Source organism: Arachis ipaensis, chromosome B8 (genome assembly GCF_059453495.1).
Source record: "Arachis ipaensis isolate K30076 ecotype BB chromosome B8, ASM5945349v1, whole genome shotgun sequence".
Lineage (NCBI taxonomy): Eukaryota > Viridiplantae > Streptophyta > Magnoliopsida > Fabales > Fabaceae > Arachis > Arachis ipaensis.
This window is the reverse complement of record NC_142443.1, coordinates 118,034,289-118,055,089: the sequence shown is the minus strand read 5'-3', so window position 1 is coordinate 118,055,089 and position 20,801 is coordinate 118,034,289. Positions and strand designations below refer to the sequence as shown.

Sequence of the window (20,801 nt, the reverse complement as noted above, 5' to 3'; positions counted from 1 at the left end):
AGTGGCTATGAATAGTTTTCCTAGGATTATAGAGACGTTTTCATCCTCCCCCATGTCAAAAATTACAAAATCTGCTGGAAGAAAGAACTTTTCCACTTTGACCAAGATATACTCCACTATTCCATGTGCATGCTTCAAAGACTTATCTGCCATTTGTAGTGTTATCCTTATTAGTTTCTCTTCTTTGATTTTCAGTTTTTTCATTACAGACAGGGGTATTAAATTGATGCTTGCACCTAGATCACATAAGATTTTCTTAAAGGTTGTGCTCCCAATGGTACATGAAATTTGAAAACTCCCTGGATCTGGAATTTTTTTTGGTAAATTACTCTGAATTATGGCACTACATTCTTTGGTCAGGACCATTGTCTTATCTCCCTTTAAATTTCTCTTCTTGGAAAGTAACTCCTTCATGAATTTAACATAGAGAGGTATTTACTCCAAAACCTCAGCAAAAGGAATATTGATTTGCAACTTTCTGAAGACTTCCAAGAACTTTGAAAACTGCTTGTCCTTGGTCTCCTTTTGAAGCCTCTGAGGATATGAAATTTCGAGTTTATACTCAGGCACTGGAGCTTTCACTTTGTATTGCTCGACATCAACCGGAAAAGGATTATCAGGGTGCCTCTCAGGGGCCTGCTTCTCCTTGGCTTGTGCCTCCTCTGAAGCTTCTTTTTCAACCGGCTCCTCAATAACTTGTGCTTCTGTAGTTACCACTTGTCCACTAATCAAGGTGATAGACTTGCACTCCTCTCTTGAATTTGGAATTATGTTACTAGGAAAGGTATTGGTGGATCTTTTATCAATTTCAGCACCTTTTTTGGCTAGTTGATCCATATGAACCTCCAAGTTCCTAATTGAAGCTATGGTTTCCTGTATGAAACTAATAGTATTTTTGGAGAGTTCAGCAACTAAACCTTCCAAGTCATAAGATCTCAAAGAACTGGATAGTGAATTGTTGTTGTTGAAATTACTCTAATTGAAATTATTCTGATGGTCCTGATTGTTATTGAAATTCTGGTGCCTCTATGGTTGATTTTTCCATCCAAAATTTGGGTGATTTTTCTACCTCAGATTGTAAGTCTTGGAGAAAGGATCATTATTGGGGGGTCTGGAGGAATTGCCCACATAATTAACCTGTTTAGAGAAAAATTAACTATAATCAAAAGTCTCATATAAAACCCGCAAAATTAGGAAATTAAATTTTATAGTTTAAAAAGAAAGAAATAATTAAAATATAAATTTTGACACTAATTTTAAAGCTTTTGGCCCAAAATTGGGTCGAACGAGCTGAACCGGTTGGACCGGACCCAAATAGGGCTCAAGGCCCACTATATAAAAACCAAGACTTGCACTCTTCTTCCCCAAATGGCCTGAAACACGTTGATGGAGGGAGCAATCAGCTTTGAACCCTAACCCTTCCACATTCAATTTCAATTCCATAAAACTTCCAATCCGGAGCTCTGATCGTCGCACCGTTTGCAGCCACGCAACCACCGCGTCAAGCTCTACGAATCCATCGGAACAATTTAGTAGGTAAGCTTTGTTTCATTACCAGCTATTCACTCCCCTAATTTTGAAATTATTGAGTCAATATGTTGAGATTTTTTCGTGTAATTTCGGTATTTAGGATCGAATTAACTTCGTGAGCTTGCTGGGTCTTGCTCCAATTTTACGTTGGTAAGGTGAGAATTCTCAAATCCTTGTGAAATTGTTGGAAAAGCGAACCCTATTTTAATTTAGTGGTATTTACATGGTATTAGATTAACTTATGTGATTGTGGAGGCAAATTGATGAACATTGGAAGCTTGAGTTGATTTTTGGTGGCCGAATTTTTTGTTGGTGTACGTTTGGGGCCTTGGATGATTAAGGAATGGTGATTATTGTGACGTTCCGAGCTTAGAGAGGAATCAGCCAAGGTATAGTTTTGGTTTCTCATAATTAAAATATAATATATCATGAAAAATTAAGTTAGTTGATTGTAAGATAGGATTGGATTGCTGATGTTGTTGATGATTGATATTTGTTGGTTGTTGAATTAAATTATTGATTTGGATGTGTTGAGAATAATTGTTGAATTGGTGTTATGGAATTGGTTAAGTAAATTATGAGGTGTTGAGTATTGAGTTTGTCTACGAAAATGTGTTGCTTGTTGATTGATAATGAGGAATTGACAATGATTATGAGTTATGATAATGATATATTGATAAATTTTGAGTAATGTTGTTTGATTATGAATTGTTTGGGTTGAAATTGATGAAGTTGGGTATCGGTGTGTTGTGGAAGGTATGGAGAGGACATGGATATGGTTTGAGCACAACTAATGTTGTTTTGGAGTGTGAAGCTTTGAAATGAAATTGTGAATTTGGTAAAAATAGAGGTTTGATGATTTTGTGAAAAATTGATTTTTGACCCAACTTTGGCAGGTCATAACTTGGCTTTCGAACCCTCAAATTTTGTTAAACTTATTTTAAATGAAAATTAGGTTCGTGAGGTTTATGCCGTTTGAAGAACGGGTGAAAGATATTTTAAAACAAAAAAGTTATGCGCGTCCAAAGTTAGCTGTACAAAACAGAAAATTTTGGACGTAGCAGCTTTTTGCTTTGCTGCTATGCCCGCGTATGCAAACACCTACACAAGCGGCTAGTGGCCTCTACCTAGGGCCTCCGCGTACGTGGCAGTGTGACGCGTACGCGAGATGAAAAATTTCCAAGGCCTGTTTTGAAAGAGTTATATTTTTTGTGATTTAAACATGATTTCTAGCTTCTAAATCTCTATATTTACTCTCTAAGGTCCTAAATTTAGTTTCTAATTATAGGGAGAGGGGTGAACCTAGAGAAGGTGGTAACTTGGGGGTGAATGAAGATTTTTGAAGTGAAGGATTTGAATTGAAAAGTGTGGATAAAGTGATAACTAAATTAATGAGGCGTTGGTAACATTAAACGAGAAATGAATGATAATGATGATGACAAATGATGAACTTGAGATTGAATTGAGATATGAATTAATGAATTGTGGGTGTATGAGAGAGGGTATAAGGGTGGTAATGATAAATAGTGAGTGTGATTGGAGAGTGTGCTGGGCACTATATCCCTAGTAGACAGTGACTGTGACTATGATTATGGTTAATTGAGGAAGTACGGAAATGTTGCGAATATGCCGGAGATCCATAGACGAGTTAATGAATGAATGAATGATTTATAATGATTTAAAATGAAATTGATTTTTTGAGTTTTGACCTAGCAAGGATCGTTGTGGTTTACCGCTTGTCCAGTGTCGATATGGACGTGGGAATTGTGGTAATTTACCGCCCATGGGTTATGAAATTATGATTCATGCACCTAGCAAGGATCGTGGTGGTGTACCTCTTGTAAAGGATCGCAGATGGTGCGAATCATGGTTATTTACCGCCCACAGGTTGTTCCTTTCCAATTGAAAACATCTGTGGGGATCGAGGTGGTTTACCGCTCACCAGGTGAGAATCATGGTACTGTACCGCTCACCGGTTTTCAAGAGAACGATGTCCGGGTTAGTTACCGGACATGTCGGGTTGGCTATGTAACTGACAGATAAGACTCATCAGCCGTAGGGCAGGCATGTATTATGTGCATTTGTATATTTTGTTTGAGTGTGCATTGTCTTGGCTTACTTAATTGTTTATTCATGTTAATTGCTAATTGCCTGCTTGTTATACATGCTTTCTGTTTGTGCTTTCTTTGTTTGTTTTGCTTGTGCTTGCAACAGAGAGATCCCTCCTGTTAGTGGAGGAGACGTTGAGGATTATTCCACTGGTGATGGGGAGGTTAGAAGGAATCAGAAAGGGGAGAGTTAGTTTAGAATGAGAATCCTTTAGTTAATCGCCCTACTTTTCTGGTTTAAGTTATGAATTTAAGTTAAATTTAAATACTGGAAGTTCTAGGATTGTCTCTGGCTTTTTTGGAACCTTATATGTAAGTTATGTGGGCATCATTACCATACTGAGAATCTCTGGTTCTCATTCCATACATATGTTCTCCTTTTGTGTATGTTTTACTCTTACCTCATAGAGGCTTTTGATGGAGAACTAGGGTTATTTTGAGTATTTTGGAAACTTAGGGTTGTATATACTTATGTAAATATCCATTGGCCAACCTTAGTTTTGCTGGTTGAGCTTGGAGTTTGAATATTTGTATCCTTGACACTCTACTCTTATCGTATATGTATATCTTTACTTTTCTTCGTACGTAAGTATCTATTACGTGAGCATTGCGCTTTTAATTTTTTCTGAATTTTGTTTAAACTTTCCTTTAAGGCTCCTCAATTATTAAATTCCTTCAACTATTATTATATATACTTTTATTTTAGAGGTCGTAATACCTCACCACCTCAACTTTATGACTTAAGCGTAGAGTTTTGTGTAGTAGGGTGTTGCATCTCACCTTGAGAAAATCCACCACTCATGTCATAGGGAGAATCTTGGGTATTAATAGCTGAAACTAAGTCCACCCAAGTGTTGAGTAATGGCATTTATCTATTGGGACATAGCCTTATTTTGGGCGAGAATAGTGTCTAAGGCATCAAGTTCTATGACTCCCTTCCTCATGGCGGTCCTCTCAGAAGAGTATAAATACTGGTTGTTGGCAACCATCTCAATCAACTCTAGAGCCTCTTCAGTTGTTTTCTTGATATGAAGGAATCCTCCTGTAGAATTATCCAAAGAGGTCCTGGCGGCCTGAGTAATCCCATAATAGAAAATCTGCAACTGTATCCAGTCCGGAAACATGTCGGGAGGGCATTTTCTGAGCCTCACCTTGTACCTCTCCCAAGTCTCATAGAAAGATTCACCCTCTTGTTGCCTAAAGATCTAAACATTAGTCCCCAGCTTGGTCATCCTCTGAGGTAGAAAAAATTTGGTTAAGAACTGGTTGACTACATTATCTCATGTATCCAGGCTCTTCTTGGGTTGTGTATTAAGCCACTGCTTAGCTCGGTCTTGTACAACAAACAGAAAGAACAATAACCGGTAGACATTAGGATAGACTCAATTAGTCTTCACTGTATCATAAATTTACAGGAAATTAGAGATAAACAAGTTTGGGTTTTCCTGCAAAGTCCATGAAACTGACAGTTTTGTTACACCAAAGTAATGAGTTGAGGCTCCAACTCAAAGTTGTTGGTACTCACAGGAGGAACAATAATGCTACTGCCATAGAAAGTGGATTTGGAGCAGTGTAAGAACCAAGAGTTCTTCTAGGTTGCTCAGGAACATTAGGAGTATTAGGAATAGCAACATTATTGTTGTTATTTGGCTCCATAGTAATTACTTCAGCTTCTTCCTTAAAATTGTCTCTGAGACTTTCAGTAGCTCTAAAAGCTCTAGCCTGTTGTTGGCATCTTCTAACGGTCTTTTCAATCTCAGGATCAAAGTCAAGAAGAGGTTCCTTGTCTATGTTTCTACTCATAAACAAACAGAAAATAAGAAAAGTGGAAATCTCTACGTCAGAGTGAAGAGAATTTTCGGTGAGATAAACTAAGTAAAAGAAATAAAATAAAATAGACTAAATAAAAGGGCTAAAAATTTCGAAAATAAGGAGGTAATTTAAAGCAAAAATTTGAAAATAAGATGAGAAAAATAAGAAAATAAAATAAATAAACAAAAAGGAAAATTCAAGTAGTAAATTCGAAAACTGAAAGGAAAAAATTAAGCAAATTAAAACAGAAAACGTCTAATCTAGGTAATCAAACAATGGGTAGTTGTCAATCACAGTTAATCGCCGGCAACGACGCAAAAAACTTGGTGCAGATTTCGAATACCACAACTAACTGGCAAGTGCAGTGGAATAACTCAGGTGAGTGAGTGTCGATCCCATAAGAATTAATGGATTGAGCAATAATAATTAGATAATTAGACTAGCCAGACAAGCCAATTTGAGTGTTTTATGTTCCAAGTATCATAAAGCAATGAATCAGAGAATTCAAGAAAGCAAGTAATGAACGGTTGGTGAAAATAGTATGAGAAAACAGTTAAGGTTTTGGAGATGTTAGATTTTTAGATTAATAGTTCTTATCACTCACTTTAATCATGCAAAGGTTCAATTCATGGCAAACCCTAATTGATTAAACCCTAATTCCTTAGCAATTAAATCTCTTCTAACAAAACCAACTGTCAATTCCTTGGTCACTTAATTTAAATTAGAAGTTTAAGTCCAATCCTAGTTTATGAGCCACACAAACCCTAGGTACCCAAAGATAAGATGATTATATGTCACGTATCATGTTAAGTCCAGGTAATTAGAGAATTATGAGGAATTGATTTCAAGCTGTTATTCAAGTGATTTAACTTTTTCAAGATTCAAAAAGAATTCAATTAGAAAAAGAGAAGATATCTAGGCTTAGGTTCTTAATTCAAAGTTGATTTAAAAATCAAATTAGAGCAAGAGATTTGGTGCTGAATTGTGTGGGGATTACTTTGGTTCTCGCTACTGGCACAAAACTTGGAAATTTGGCGTTTGGCGCCAGCCTGGCAGAGATGATAGTGAGCTTTCTGTATTCTGACGCCAAACTTGGTCATTTGGCGTTTGATGCCAGCCTGGTAGCCTTGAATTTGAAGTTTTTTTCTTCCTGAATTCTGTCAAACTCGCGCGAATGCCACTTGTAATATATCAAATCGCAAAACAACTTAAAGTAACATTCATGGTGGCTTAAAACACCTAAATCTTAAATTAATTCGATAAATTCGCATAAAAATTACTAAGAAAAGATAAGAAAGATGCTCACGCATCAATGGCTAAGGAACGAACTACCACTGGGGCCGCTGTTGGGGGGGGGGAGAGAGAGAGAGAGAGAGAGAGAGAGAGAGATTTGTTGCCGTTGCTGCCGATGAAAAACTCTTATGGACCTAAATGATTATGAATGTGAGATAATTGAAAATGATGGGAATATCTTTGGTGGGAAAAGTATATTGAGGAGTTTAGAAACCAACTTAAAATATTCCATTTGTGTGGCTGTGATTCATTCTTGGTCCAATTTTTATTATTTGCTTTAATGATCATGAAAAAGTTAAATTAAAATTATGTCCCAATTTTTTTTTTGGTCTTTTTGGACTGAAGCACAACACAAACAGATCCAAGAGGAGAGATGCAGCCTCATGAGTCAAGTCACTTGGTCTTCTTCTCAGCCTCCATGGAAACGCAACAATGGATGCCACCAGAGCCGCAACTCCACTGGCCACTGCGAGTCATGTTGTCAAGTCCGCTCCCTGAAGCATCAACAATCTTTTCATCTTGAACAAGAAATCTGCTTCGTCGTTGCTCCATAGTTGCTTCTTGTTTCCGTTCCAAAGTTCAAGTCCCAATTCATTTAAATAAAGTTTATGAAACATTATTTTCTGGATGTCTTTCTCGGCGATAGGGAAGAAGCGCCAACTTTGTTGGCATGTTTTGTGCCATTGATAAAGGACGATGGCGAGAATCGATCTCCACTAACTCTCTTTTTTATTTATAATTTTAAAAAATAGCTCAATGTAATTAAATTATTATTATTGTTATTGAAGATTTTCAAAAATAATTCATGAGATCTGTTGAGAAAATTTCAAATTGATAGTTAGAGATCCATTAATTTAGTTTCTGTTCAAACCCAAAATTAATACAATTTGCTTTCTCTTCACTTGAGGTACGAGAAAGAGGAGAAGTGGGTGGTGTTGAGGAATGAGGTGGAAGAGGAGCCGGTAGTGACAAAGTGGAAAAGGATATTCTCAAGGCATGTGCTAGAGGATGACAGCCATGGAAACTAGAGGTTGCTGCTGCTGGCGTCAACATGCATTATATCCGAGCACCTGTTATCTTCAGTTCTTTGAATTAATTAAATTAAGAGTTAAGTATTTTGTTCGTCCCTAATGTCTTGGGTAAAAATCAAAATCGTCCCCGACCTTTTTTTCTTATTAAAATCATCCTCAACGTTACTGAACGTTTTAAAATCATTCTTTTTCAAATTTTTGGACTAAATTACCATTTATTATCATCTCTCCCCTTTACTCTCCTCTGTTTACCTCCTTGGCTCCTCCCCCTTCCCTCTTCCCTACTCCAATCTCTCCATTCAAGTCTTCAACAATGACAACTATTTTTTTTATTTAAAAAAATTAAACAAAGCTAACGCAGCATCAACAACAATATATTCAGATTCCACCCGAAATCTTCAATAGCAACAACTATTTTTTTTAATTTAAAAAAAATCAAGCAAAGCTAACACAAAATAACGCAGCATCAACAACAATATATTCAGATTCCACCCAAATCTTCAACAACAACAACTATTTTTTTTTAATTAAAAAAAAAACAAGCAAAGCTAACACAGAGTCAACAACAACAATATATTTAGATTCAAAAATTCATCAACAACAATAACACCAATTCAAATTCAAGACAAAAAATTCAAGAGAGAAGAATGTAGAAAAGAGAGAAGAGGGAAACTCAGAGAAGAGAGGTGGTGTTGCTGCCGTCTGTCGTCGTCGCGGTTGAGGGAAAGAGGAGGAACGATGGTGCGAGAAGCTACTGCTGCTGGCGCTGTCGTAGCTGTGGCTGAGGATAGGAGCGACAGTGATGGAGAACGATGTGATGGTGGTGGCCAGAGCTGAAATGGCGCCGTTGAGGTCGATGCCGATATGGTTGTCGTTGAGGGCTAAGGAGAGGCTGGGATCACCGAGAAAGTGGTCGTCGTGGGAGATGAAGAAGGTGAGGCCAACGTCAATAGAGGAAGGGTTGAGGTTGGTGATGGAGAGGGAGAAGAAGGCAGAGAAGGAGGAGGATGAGAAGATGGTACGGTGGCAGAAAGAGAAAGAAGAAGAATTGGGGTTGTGGTTGGGAGAAGGTACCGAAGAGAGGGATAGGAAGAAGGGGAGTGGATCCTTTGCAGTGAAAAAAAAACTGGATGTTGTCCAGTGTGTAATCTAACCCTTCATTGCTTTCTCTCTCCTATTTAATTGTGGTCCCACTTAGAGAATTAAAGGTAAAAGATCACACTTTATTCTCTCAAGTGTTTTTTTCACTGGAGATGATCCATTTTCAGAAAGAAGGGGATAGGAGGAAAGAAAGGGAAGAGATATGGAGACAAGGTAAGAGTTAGAAGGGGGTTATTTTTGTTTTTTAATATTATTTTTATTAATTTTAAGGGTAATTTGGTCAAAAAAATAAAATTAAAATAGAAAAAGATGATTTTATATCATTTTGTAATATTGAGGATGATTTTAATAAAAAAAAGTTAGACACGATTTTGATTTTCACTCAATATATTAAAGGCAAAAAAATACTTAACCATTAAATTAATATTATAAATTCACCCTTATAATTTTTTATAATTTTAAATTATACTTGAAATTTGGAGATCACGAATATACTTTTCCCATTATAAAAAGTTTCGAAAATGATATACAGTTCCCAAAGTTCTGTGACACAGTAAAAGGGAATAAGGTGATGGAAAAAAAGGGAGAGAGATTAGGATTTTAATTTGAAAATTATAAAAAATAGTGCCACATCGTTTATTTTAGATGTTACTTTTATATTTCACTTTTTTAATTTTAATATGAGGCTAGCTTTGGTGTATTTCATGGTTATTGGGGTCTGGCGTGCATTACATGGGTGTGGGGGCTGCGTAGGTGAAATCGGACGGTCCGATTTATGGGGCATGTAATCGGACGGTCCGATTACTGGCGTGGAGGGTAAACAAATCGGACCGTCTGATTTGCATACCATTGCCACGCATCGCGCATGCACCAACCAGCCAGTGGACCCCTTCTCACATTCGAGTAAAACCCCAGCCTTCCATCCAGTGCCCCACTTCATTCCTCTCTCACTCTCAGACCCTTCTATCTCTTTCAAAATTCATTTTCTTTCTTCCATTGAAGCTCCAGCAGTAGCAAAAAAATTCAACGAGGGGAGACCAAGTTAAACAATGCCAAGGAGACGAAGAACAAAAGATGTTAATCGTCCAGAGTTACACATTGTTAATTATCTTGATCATCCTAATTATGTAAGTTTATTTTACTAAATTAATTTTTTAATTTAAATAATAATAATTAGGTTACATGTTATTTGAATATTTAGTTAATGTATGCTGTTAGTTAGTTCAAATGTTAAAGTTGTGTAAGTATAATTAGTGAACTAAGTAAAATAAATTTATTTTTCCCTGATCGAGGTATTATTATTATTATTATTATTATTATTATTCTAGTGACCGTTAGTTTAGGTTTAGTTTACTAATTTAAACTAGTTTAGATAGTTAATTACTTTAGGAATAATATGGTTAGTTAGTAGAATAGATTATGTATGGTTGTTAATTTAATTTTTATATGTGCCCGTACAGTGATAATAATAATAATAATAATAATAATAATAATAATAATAATAATATAACAAAAATGAGGAATCAGTTATATAAATATAAATTAGGTATTAGGCTCATTAATTTATATATGACAAAGTAACGTGTGTAACTCAACGTTATGATGGTTTGAGGAGATAATAAAGTAATGTGACGGCATTAGTTAGCTGAATAGGAACTAGAAATCGTTGCCTTAACAAGTGCAGTGACTGGGAGATTGCGCGCTCCCTTCAAAACCGAGTTGATACACTCTACTAGATTAGTTGTCATATGACCCCATCGGTATCCACCATCAAATACCAAGGCATACTGCTCGCGCGGTATCCTGTCTAGCCAATTACTGTACGCCTCACCGCGTTCGCGCAATTGCTGATAACGTATCTCGTACTCGCGAACCGTCCTCGAATATCCTATGTTACACAAAAGGCCTCATCATAAAATCATGCATTATAACATAATATTAGATAATAACAAATTTGTTTTATTCAAATTTATCTATGTTGACGATAAGCTTCTGCAAGTACGGAGCCTTGAACTTTCTCAAGAAGTTCGACTCTATATGCCGGATACAAAATATGTGGAAAGCCCTAGGAGGAGACCAGGCTCCGTTACTCCGAACAATAGCTGAGTTGATGGATTCATGTCTATCAGATATAAGGCCCACACCGTCACGCGTCACCACATGCTGTCGCAAGTTACTGAGAAAAAAGTGCCACTCGTCAGATGTCTCTCCCTCCACTATCACAAATGCAATGGGCACAATATTGTTGTTGCCGTCCTGAGAAACTGCCACCAACAGAAAACCTTTATATTTTTCATACAAATGAGTTCCGTCTACCTGCACTATTGGCTTGCAATGTCGGAATGCTCTAATACAAGGGTAATAACTCCAGAAGACTCGATGTAAGACACGGATGTCAGGAACCAAGTCATCACCCTGGTACGCAGGCATTGTTTCAAAGTTAGCGACCGCTGATGGCTCTTTGTGACACATGGCCTCAAACCATATGGGCAAAGCTTCATACGAAGCTTCCCACCCGCCGAAAATTGACTCCACTGCCTTCTGCTTTGCTAACCAGGCTTTGCAATAACTTACGGTGTAATTAAACTTCGACTGTACCTCCGCAATGACTGATTTTACCTTTATAGATGGGTCAACTTCTACCAACGGCTTAATTGCTTCTGCAATTGTGTCGGAACCCAATTCGGAATGATCTTGAGAAATGGTTGCTCGAGTACACGTGTGACTACCATTGTACCTTCTTATCTCCCAACAGTACTTTTTGGACATTTTACTCACCCTGATCAGCCAGTCACAACCAGCACCGTACTGTGTATATTTAGCATAGAATGTTGTTGGCTCCGACTTGTACACCCTATAATCCACGCCTCGACGGATTGTATAATCTTTCATCGCCTTAATCACTGCCTCCCTAGAACTGAATTCCATCCCCACGATAAATTCACCGTCCGCTACAACAGGAAGCTCTGCTACATTCACACCAGAAATTATGTGCTCTGATTAATAATTATAAATTGGTCATATAAATATAAATAAGTAACTAAATACATAGGAAATAAAAAATCAACCAAAAAACTAAACGCTAATTACCAGAGTTATCAGAACCGAACCGGTCATCAACCAGGTCAAATGACTGGGTCACTGGTTTATCTGGTTGAACCGGTCATAATTAAATCAAATTATTAAATTATAAGAATAAAATTAAATTGAACAAGAAAAATAAATAATAACAAAATCAATATCAATATACCAACATACCAATATACCAATATATTTATATCCTATGGGTTATTACTTGTTTCGTGTTCGTGTCCATGTGTGGTCCAACCAACCAACCGAACCGGTTAGACGGCCGATTCACCTTTTAACCAGTCAAAACGGTCCGGTCAATCTGGTTTGGCCCAGTCGAACCGATCTAGCCCGGTCGAACCTGTTCGGTCTGGTTTGTTTTGAACCGGTCCGGTCCAATCAAACCAGTCCGGTCCGGTCCCACCATCCGATCCGGCCCGATTTTGACAAGTACGCTAGTTACCAGATATAAAAGCTCGCACAATCAACTATCATTTCTACTGATCACATGTTCGACATGCTAACTAATCAATCTGTCATATTAATCTATCATACATTGTATCAAAACTACATACCTGCATTCATATACTTAGGAAATTTCGGTGTATGCATGGCCTCCAAATCCAGCGAGCGCATGAAAGTAGGCTCCACAAACGGATGCTAGTTTACTAGTGCATTTGCCACATCCGCCACATCTGCCTGCATAGTGTCCTCGACCTGATCTCCATCTCCATCCGGATCAAGGCATTCATAATTACTTTCGAACTCCTCCTCACTATCAATATTATAATTTTCCAGCTCAATATTTCGGTCTGCTTCCGACTGCTCAAACTCAATATACAGCTCAATGAATGATATCTGTGACCGAGTTTCCATGTACACTGAAAACATATCTTGCATGCTCGCTTCATCGGTTATATATTTGGTTTGAAACTGAACGAACCCACCAAATACAGATACTGGGTTCCTGTACAAAATGCACGATATTCTCCTACATATTTGAGAATCCATCTTCTCACAAATTACACCTTTTAATTCTTCAAACGACAACGTAAATGGAATAACAATATCCAATGGATTTTCACACACAAATTTTACACCTTCAGCTGTTTGTAATAAAATCTGCCCATGATAATAAATCTTTAACAATACTCTATCATCCATTATGATATACTCACAAGAAACACTCTCAAACTTGGAAAAATAGGATCTTCAAACAATGAACATGAAAGCTGGTGCCAAAACAATGAAGAAGAAGAAGAAATAACTAAAGGGTTTTCAGAAGAGAGATTTCAAAGACTAACAAAAAATGGAGACTTCGGGTAATGTTGAGGTATATATAAAACCATAAATCGGACGGTCCGACCACATTTCAACAGTTAACTTTTATTACGCTCTGAAATCGGACCGTCCGATTTTGATCACATTCAAATTCAAAATTTTTAGCATGCAGCAAATCGGACCATCCGATTTAAGTGAACTAATCCAAAAATTTCTCAGCCTCATGTAATCGGACAGTCCGATTACTATGCTCGATTTTTTCCCTCACTCACAATTCGGACCGTCCGATTTGTGCCCCCTCTCTCAAACAAAGAAATCGGACGGTCCAATTTCTAGTCCCTATTCAGCTAACTAACGCCGTCACATTACTGTATTATCTCCTCAAACCATCATAACGTTGAGTTACACACGTTACTTTGTCATATGTAAATTAATGAGCCTAATACCTAATTTATATTTATATAACTGATTTCTCATTTTTGTTATATATTATTATTATTATTATTATTATTATCACTGTACGGACACATATAAAAATTAAATTAACAACCATACATAATCTATTCTACTAACTAACCACATTATTCCTAAAGTAATTAACTATCTAAACTAGTTTAAATTAGTAAACTAAACCTAAACTAACAGTCACTAAAAAAAATTAATAATAATAATAATAATAATAATAATAATAATAATAATAATAATAATAATAATAATAATAATACCTCGATCACGGAAAAATAAATTTATGTTACTTAGTTCACTAATTATACTCACACAACTCTAACACTTGAACTAACTAACAGCATACATTAACTAAATATTCAAATAACATGTAACCTAATTATTATTATTTAAATTAAAAAAATTAATTTAGTAAAATAAACTTACATAATTAGGATGATCAAGATAATTAACAATGTATAACTCTGGACGATTAACATCTTTTGTTCTTCGTCTCCTTGGCATTGTTTAAATTGGTCCCCCTCCTTGAATTTTTTTGCTACTGCTGGAGCTTCAATGGAAGAAAGAAAATGGGTTTTGAAAGAGATAGAAGGGTCTGAGAGTGAGAGAGGAACGAAGTGGGGCACTGGATGGAAGGCTAGGGTTTTACTCGAATGTGAGAAGGGGTCCATTGGCTGGTTGGTGCTTGAGCGACGCGTGGTAGTGGTACGCAAATCGGACGGTCCGATTTGTTTACCCTCCACACTAGTAATCGGACCATCCGATTACATGCCCCATAAAACGGACCATTCGATTTCACCTACGCAGCCCCCACACCCATGTAATGCACGCCAGACCCCAATAACCATGGAATACACCAAAGCTAGCCTCATATTAAAATTAAAAAAGTGTTAGGTATTATTAATAGTTATTAATATAAACCAAATAGGATTTAGTTTAGATATTAGAATTAGAATATATATTTTTATATTGCTGTCGAGTAATAATAATAATTAGATTTAATTTTAAATTTATTTGAGTTTAACATTCTATTTATATTAAAGGAATGGAAATCATTATTAAGAAATAAATAGGATCTAGATATTAGAAAATATAGTTTTCATGGAAATAATAGTAATAAATAGATGTTTATTTTAGTTTCATTTAAGGTTTATTAATTATGTTATGTTGCTTATGTGATAATGAGAATGGTAGAATGTTAAATATGGTATGTTAATTAAGTATGGTTATATTTGATTAATGTGATATACGGCTATATTTTGTAGGGTTCACAGATGTTAATATGTGATCATTATTTGCTACCGGATCCATATAATCCAATTGTGGAGGGGCATTTGTGGGAGACTGGATTTTATCACGTTTCGCATATTGGAGTTGTCCAATGTCAATCAGCATTGGTTAATGCTCTGATCGAAAGATGGCGGCCCGAGACTCATACTTTCCATTTTCCAATTGGCGAGTGTTCCGTGACGTTGGAGGATGTGGCGGTAATTTTTGGCCTTCCGACAAATAGTATTCCAGTTACAGGACCGACTCTGAGTAGTTATGAGGCATTAGAGGTCGAATGCCTCCATCATTTTGGTGTTGCACCCAGGAAGACAGAATGTAGAGGAAGTTTTGTAAAGTTGACTTGGTTTCGAAGACTAAAAGATCATCTAGTCTTAGATAATGATATTCAGATTCAGAGGTATGTAAAGTGCCACATAATGTTATTATTTGGGACGATTATGTTTGGGGACAAGTCTGGGGACAGGAGTGCACTGGAAACTTTTGCCGTTGCTCCGTAACTTCGGCAGGATCAGAGAATTTAGTTGGGGTTTGGCATGTTTGGCGCACTTGTATAGAGCATTGTGTAGGGCTACTCGTGTCGACTGCAAGGAGATTGATGGACCGCTGACCCTTCTGCTTACCTGGGCTTGGATTCGTTTACCATTTCTCTCGCCTATACCAGGCAATCCTCGAGTCTTTCTGCTTGCTAATAGGTAAGTTCAAGCATCATCTACTTTGAATAAGTGCATCACCTTTTAATTGAGAGTTTTATCATAAATTTTTTATAACGGGCTGTTTGATGTCAGATGGCGTAATTGGGACCGTGATGAACGGCCTTATAGATATCATTCTCTGGCTCACTATAGGAGGGTATTGGACGATCTGCAAGAAGGACAAGTATGTGATATTCAGTTGTTTTTATATTTTTGATTAGCCGTATTATTATCTGGTGTGTAATACTCTGTTACCTTCAATGTGTTCAGTTTGTTTGGGAGGCTTATGCAGTTGATCGCATTGAGGCGGGTGTGATTCCGGCTGACATCCACCACCACTCGGTTATTTGGAGTGCAACCATGCCGCTGATCTCTTTTGAATGCATCGAGTGGCATGCGTCTGATAGGTTGAGGAGACAGTTTGGTTTGAGTCAGGGTGTGCCTCATCAAGTGCGGGACCTAGGTGATGCACATGGCGAGGTCTTGACTGGACCTAAGAATGAAGATTGGTCCGATGTGCATTCATTCTGGGTCATGCAATGGACGAATCGGTATAGTCACATTCTTGCTGATCCACTGGTTCCATTACATAATCCCTTGGATATTTACATGCAATGGTATCGGGGGATATATGGTGCCCACTTGCAACTGACCGATCTCGCAATTCAAGAGAATCAAGAGGGCCACCCAGCGGATCATCAGGAGAACCAACAGCAGCAAACAGACCCGCTACATCCAGCACCGCCCCCACCACCACCCCCAGTTTCTCAACCAGAAACACAAGAGGCACCTCAGTCATATATTCCTCAGACTCAGCCCGCGGATTATTTTACTCCATCAGTTCCATTACATCAACAGTATTGGGGTGTTCCACATTTTGACTAAGGAGAACAAGCCTCATTTAGCTAGTTACTTGGATTCATGGCTCCGCAGCATCCGAGTGGTATTGCTTCAGGTAGGATGTCGTTAGACTCGAGAGCTCGACACCACACATCCTCATCACATTCTGGCGGTCGACATTCTATTGATTCGAGTAGGAGTGATGCTGCCATCGTAGGTATCATACAGAGCAGGAACCCACGGCGTATTCCGATGAGTCTAATTCAGGAGAGTAATAAGACAGCTGTTGATGAGGCTGATGACTACCTAGTAAATCGTCTAGATGAGGATGAGGATGATGATGATGACGATGATGAGGATGAGGATGATGATGATGACGATGATGAGGATGAGGATGAGGAAGAAAATGTGGATGATACAAATGATGATGACTCCCACGGCGACGATCCAGCGCCTAGTGCAGGTAAAATAATTTACTTGCGTGAATTCAATGTATAAGCTATATTTATTTGAGAAATATATTTTATTAGAGCTTGTTCTATTTCGATAGGTACGGCCACAAGTGAAAAGGGAAAAGGCTATGACCTTAGGACTAATCCTCCACGCCAAAGCGCTAATAAATATACTCCATCTGCTTTTAAAAGGGTTGCAAAGAAGTGCAAAAAGTTCTGTAATGAAATGAAGTGGGGAAGGAGAAAGTAGTGGTGTCGACTCGTTGACTATGAATAATTGGAGTAAATGTGATGTACTATTTCATTTCATGTCGTTATTTTAGGTCATGTATTATGTGATGTACTATGTTAAGTGGAGTTTATGTGATGTACTATTTTATTTGCGTCTCGTTCTTTTAGGTCATGTATTATTTTAATTCACACGTACTATGTTCGTTGGATTTTATGTGATGTACTATTGTATTTGACATGTACTATGTTAAGTAGAGTTTATGTAACTAAATATGTTTGATTTCGTATAACATATTCATATAATGGATTCAGATAGTCATGTAACAAGATCATAAATTCATATAATAAGTTCATGAGATAGGTTCAAATAACACAAGGTCATATAATAGGTTCAAATAGTCATGCAATAAGATCATACATACATATAACAAGGTCATATAATAGGTTCAAATAGTCATGCAACAAGATCATAAATTAATATAACAAGTTCATGTGGCTGGATCTGCACTTGCACCACCACGTTGACGACATCTGATACGGCAGTGGCCCTCGGCCCCACATTGCTTACAGCGCCTCGGCGCACGCAACATCCGAGTGTCCATCTCATTCAAGAAGCGGGTCATCTTTGGCCGACCTTTGGCAACACGTCTGAGAAACGGATTGCCTACGAATCGAGGTCCAGTATAAACAGGCCACGTTGTCGGATTTCCTAGTGGCCTAAACCTAGCTCTGTAAACTCTTCGAATTTGGTCCATCTTGTATACTTCATGAACGTACACCTGCCAATCAAGTCGCTGATTTGCACAACAAGCAAATACATGTCGACACGGAATGCGATCCACTTCGAATTCGCCACAGTCACATACTCTTCGATGTAGGTCGACTGCGTACTCCACTCCACTAGGCATCTCACGTACCTCAAATACCTCATTCTGTCTATCAAAGCATCTAACCTGGATGTTTCCCGATGCCCGCTGATTTGCATGCAATTTAGTAGTCACAATCTCAGAGAACACATGTCCAGCATTAATATGAGCCTCAGCCTCGGCTCTTTTTCGTGTGAACAACTCATTAAGCCTGTAAAACGTTGCCTTAACAAGTGCAGTGACTGAGAGATTGCGCGCTCCCTTCAAAACCGAGTTGATGCACTCCACTAGATAGGTTGTCATATGACCCCATCGGTATCCACCATCAAATGTCAAGGCATACTGCTCGCGCGGTATCCTGTCTAGCCAATTACTGTACGCCTCACCGCGTTCGCGCAATCGCTGATAACATATCTCGTACTTACGAACCGTCCTCTAATATCCTATGTTACACAAAAGGCCTCATCATAAAATCATGCATTATAACATAATATTAGATAATAACAAATTTGTTTTATTCAAATTTACCTATGTTGACGATAAGCTTCTGCAAGTACGGAGTCTTGAACTTTCTCAGGAAGTTCGACTCTATATGCCTGATACAAAACGTGTGGAAAGCCCTAGGAGGAGACCAGGCTCCGTTACTCCGAACAATAGCTGAGTTGATGGATTTATGTCTATCGGATATAAGGCCCACACCGTCACGCGTCACCACATGCTGTCGCAAGTTACTGAGAAAAAAGTGCCACGCGTCAGATGTCTCTCCCTCCACTATCGCAAATGCAATGGGCACAATATTGTTGTTGCCGTCCTGAGAAACTGCCACCAACAGAAAACCTTTATATTTTCCGTACAAATGAGTTCTGTCTACCTGCACTATTGGCTTGCAATGTCGGAATGGTCTAATACAAGGGTAATAACTTCAGAAGACTCTATGTAAGACACGGATGTCAGGAACCAAGTCATCACCCTGGTACGCAGGCATTGTTTCAAAGTTAACGACCACTGATGGCTCTTTGTGACACATGGCCTCAAACCATATGGGCAAAGCTTCATACGAAGCTTCCCACCCGCCGAAAATTGACTCCACTGACTTCTGCTTTGCTAACCAGGCTTTGCGATAACTTACAGTGTAATTAAACTTCGACTGTACCTCCGCAATGACTGATTTTACCTTTATAGATGGGTCAACTTCTACCAACGGCTTAATTGCTTCTACAATTGTGTCGGAACCCAATTTGGAATGATCTTGAGAAATGGTTGCTCGAGTACACGTGTGACTACCATTGTACCTCCTTATCTCCCAACAGTACTTTTTGGACATTTTACTCACCCTGATCAGCCAGTCACAACCAGCACCGTACTGTGTACATTTAGCATAGAATGTTTTTGGCTCCGACTCATACACCCTATAATCCACGCCTCGACGGATTGTATAATCTTTCATCGCCTTAATCACTGCCTCCCTAGAACTGAATTCCATCCCTACGATAAATTCACCATCCGCTACAACCGGAAGCTCTGCTACATTCACACCAGAAATTATGTGCTCTGATTAATAATTATAAATTGGTCATATAAATATAAATAAGTAATTAAATACATAGGAAATAAAAAATCAACCAAAAAACTAAACGCTAATTACTATAGTTATCAGAATCAAACCGGTCATCAACCAGGTCAAATGACCGGGTCACTGGTTTATCCGGTTGAACCGGTCATAATTAAATCAAATTATTAAATTATAAGAATAAAATTAAATGGAACAAGAAAAATAAATAATAACACAATCAATATCAATATACCAACATACCAATATACCAATATATTTATATCCTATGGGTTATTACTTGTTTCGTGTTCGTGTCCATGTGCGGTCCAACCAACCAACCGAACCGGTTAGACGGCCTGTTCACCTTTTAACCAGTCAAACTAGTCCGGTCAATCTGGTCTGGCCCGGTCGAACCGATTTGGCCCAGTCGAACCTGTTCGGTCTGGTTTGTTTTGAACCGGTCCGATCCAGTCAAACCGGTCCGGTCCGGTCCCACCATCCGATCCGGCCCGATTTTGACAAGTACGCTAGTTACCAGATAAAAAAGCTCGCACAATCAACTATCATTTCTACTGATCACATGTTCGACATGCTAACTAATCAATCTGTCATATTAATCTATCATACATTGTATCAAAACTACGTACCTGCATTCATATACTCAGGAAATTCCGGTGTATGCATGGCCTCCAAATCCAGCGAGCGCATGAAAGTAGGCTCCACAAACGGATGCTGGTTTACTAGTGCATTTGCCACATCCGCCACATCTGCCTGCATAGTATCCTCGACCTGATCTCCATCTCCACCCGGATCAAGGCATTCATAATTACTTTCGAACTCCTCCTCACTATCACTATTATAATTTTTCAGCTCAATATTTCGGTCTGCTTCTGACTGCCCAAACTCAATATACAGCTCGATGAATGATATCTGTGACCGAGTTTCCATGTACACTGAAAACATATCTTGCATGCTCGCTTCATCGGTTACATATTTGGTTTGAAACTGAACGAACCCACCAAATACAGATACTGGGTTTCTGTACAAAATGCACGATATTCTCCTACATATTTGAGAATCCATCTTCTCACAAATTACACCTTTTAATTCTTCAAACGACAACGTAAATGGAATAACAATATCCAATGGATTTTCACACACAAATTTTACACCTTCAACTGTTTGTAA

The 20,801-nt window shown here is 38.1% G+C and overlaps 3 protein-coding genes across 3 annotated transcripts; 1 reads left to right on the top strand and 2 right to left on the bottom strand.

The window, feature by feature from the left end:
• Positions 1-10,834: 10,834 nt before the first annotated feature.
• LOC107611345 (uncharacterized) lies at positions 10,835-12,589 on the bottom strand. Its single transcript, XM_088495734.1, has 2 exons — positions 12,520-12,589; positions 10,835-11,844 (listed from the first exon to the last, which is right to left on the bottom strand). Exons 1-2 carry the CDS (start codon positions 12,578-12,580, stop codon positions 10,835-10,837), a joined length of 1,071 nt encoding a protein of 356 aa, XP_088351860.1. The 5' UTR covers positions 12,581-12,589.
• Positions 12,590-13,253: 664 nt separating this feature from the next.
• Positions 13,254-16,557, top strand: LOC148549391 (serine/threonine-protein phosphatase 7 long form homolog). The gene is made up of 5 exons (XM_088495733.1): positions 13,254-13,277; positions 14,956-15,377; positions 15,487-15,672; positions 15,766-15,856; positions 15,943-16,557. Exons 1-5 carry the CDS (start codon positions 13,254-13,256, stop codon positions 16,555-16,557), a joined length of 1,338 nt encoding a protein of 445 aa, XP_088351859.1.
• A 1,126-nt stretch (positions 16,558-17,683) lies between these two features.
• Positions 17,684-20,330, bottom strand: LOC148549390 (uncharacterized). The gene is made up of 4 exons (XM_088495732.1): positions 20,261-20,330; positions 19,020-19,585; positions 18,600-18,932; positions 17,684-18,463 (listed from the first exon to the last, which is right to left on the bottom strand). Exons 1-4 carry the CDS (start codon positions 20,319-20,321, stop codon positions 17,684-17,686), a joined length of 1,740 nt encoding a protein of 579 aa, XP_088351858.1. The 5' UTR covers positions 20,322-20,330.
• Between the last annotated feature and the right edge of the window lie 471 nt (positions 20,331-20,801).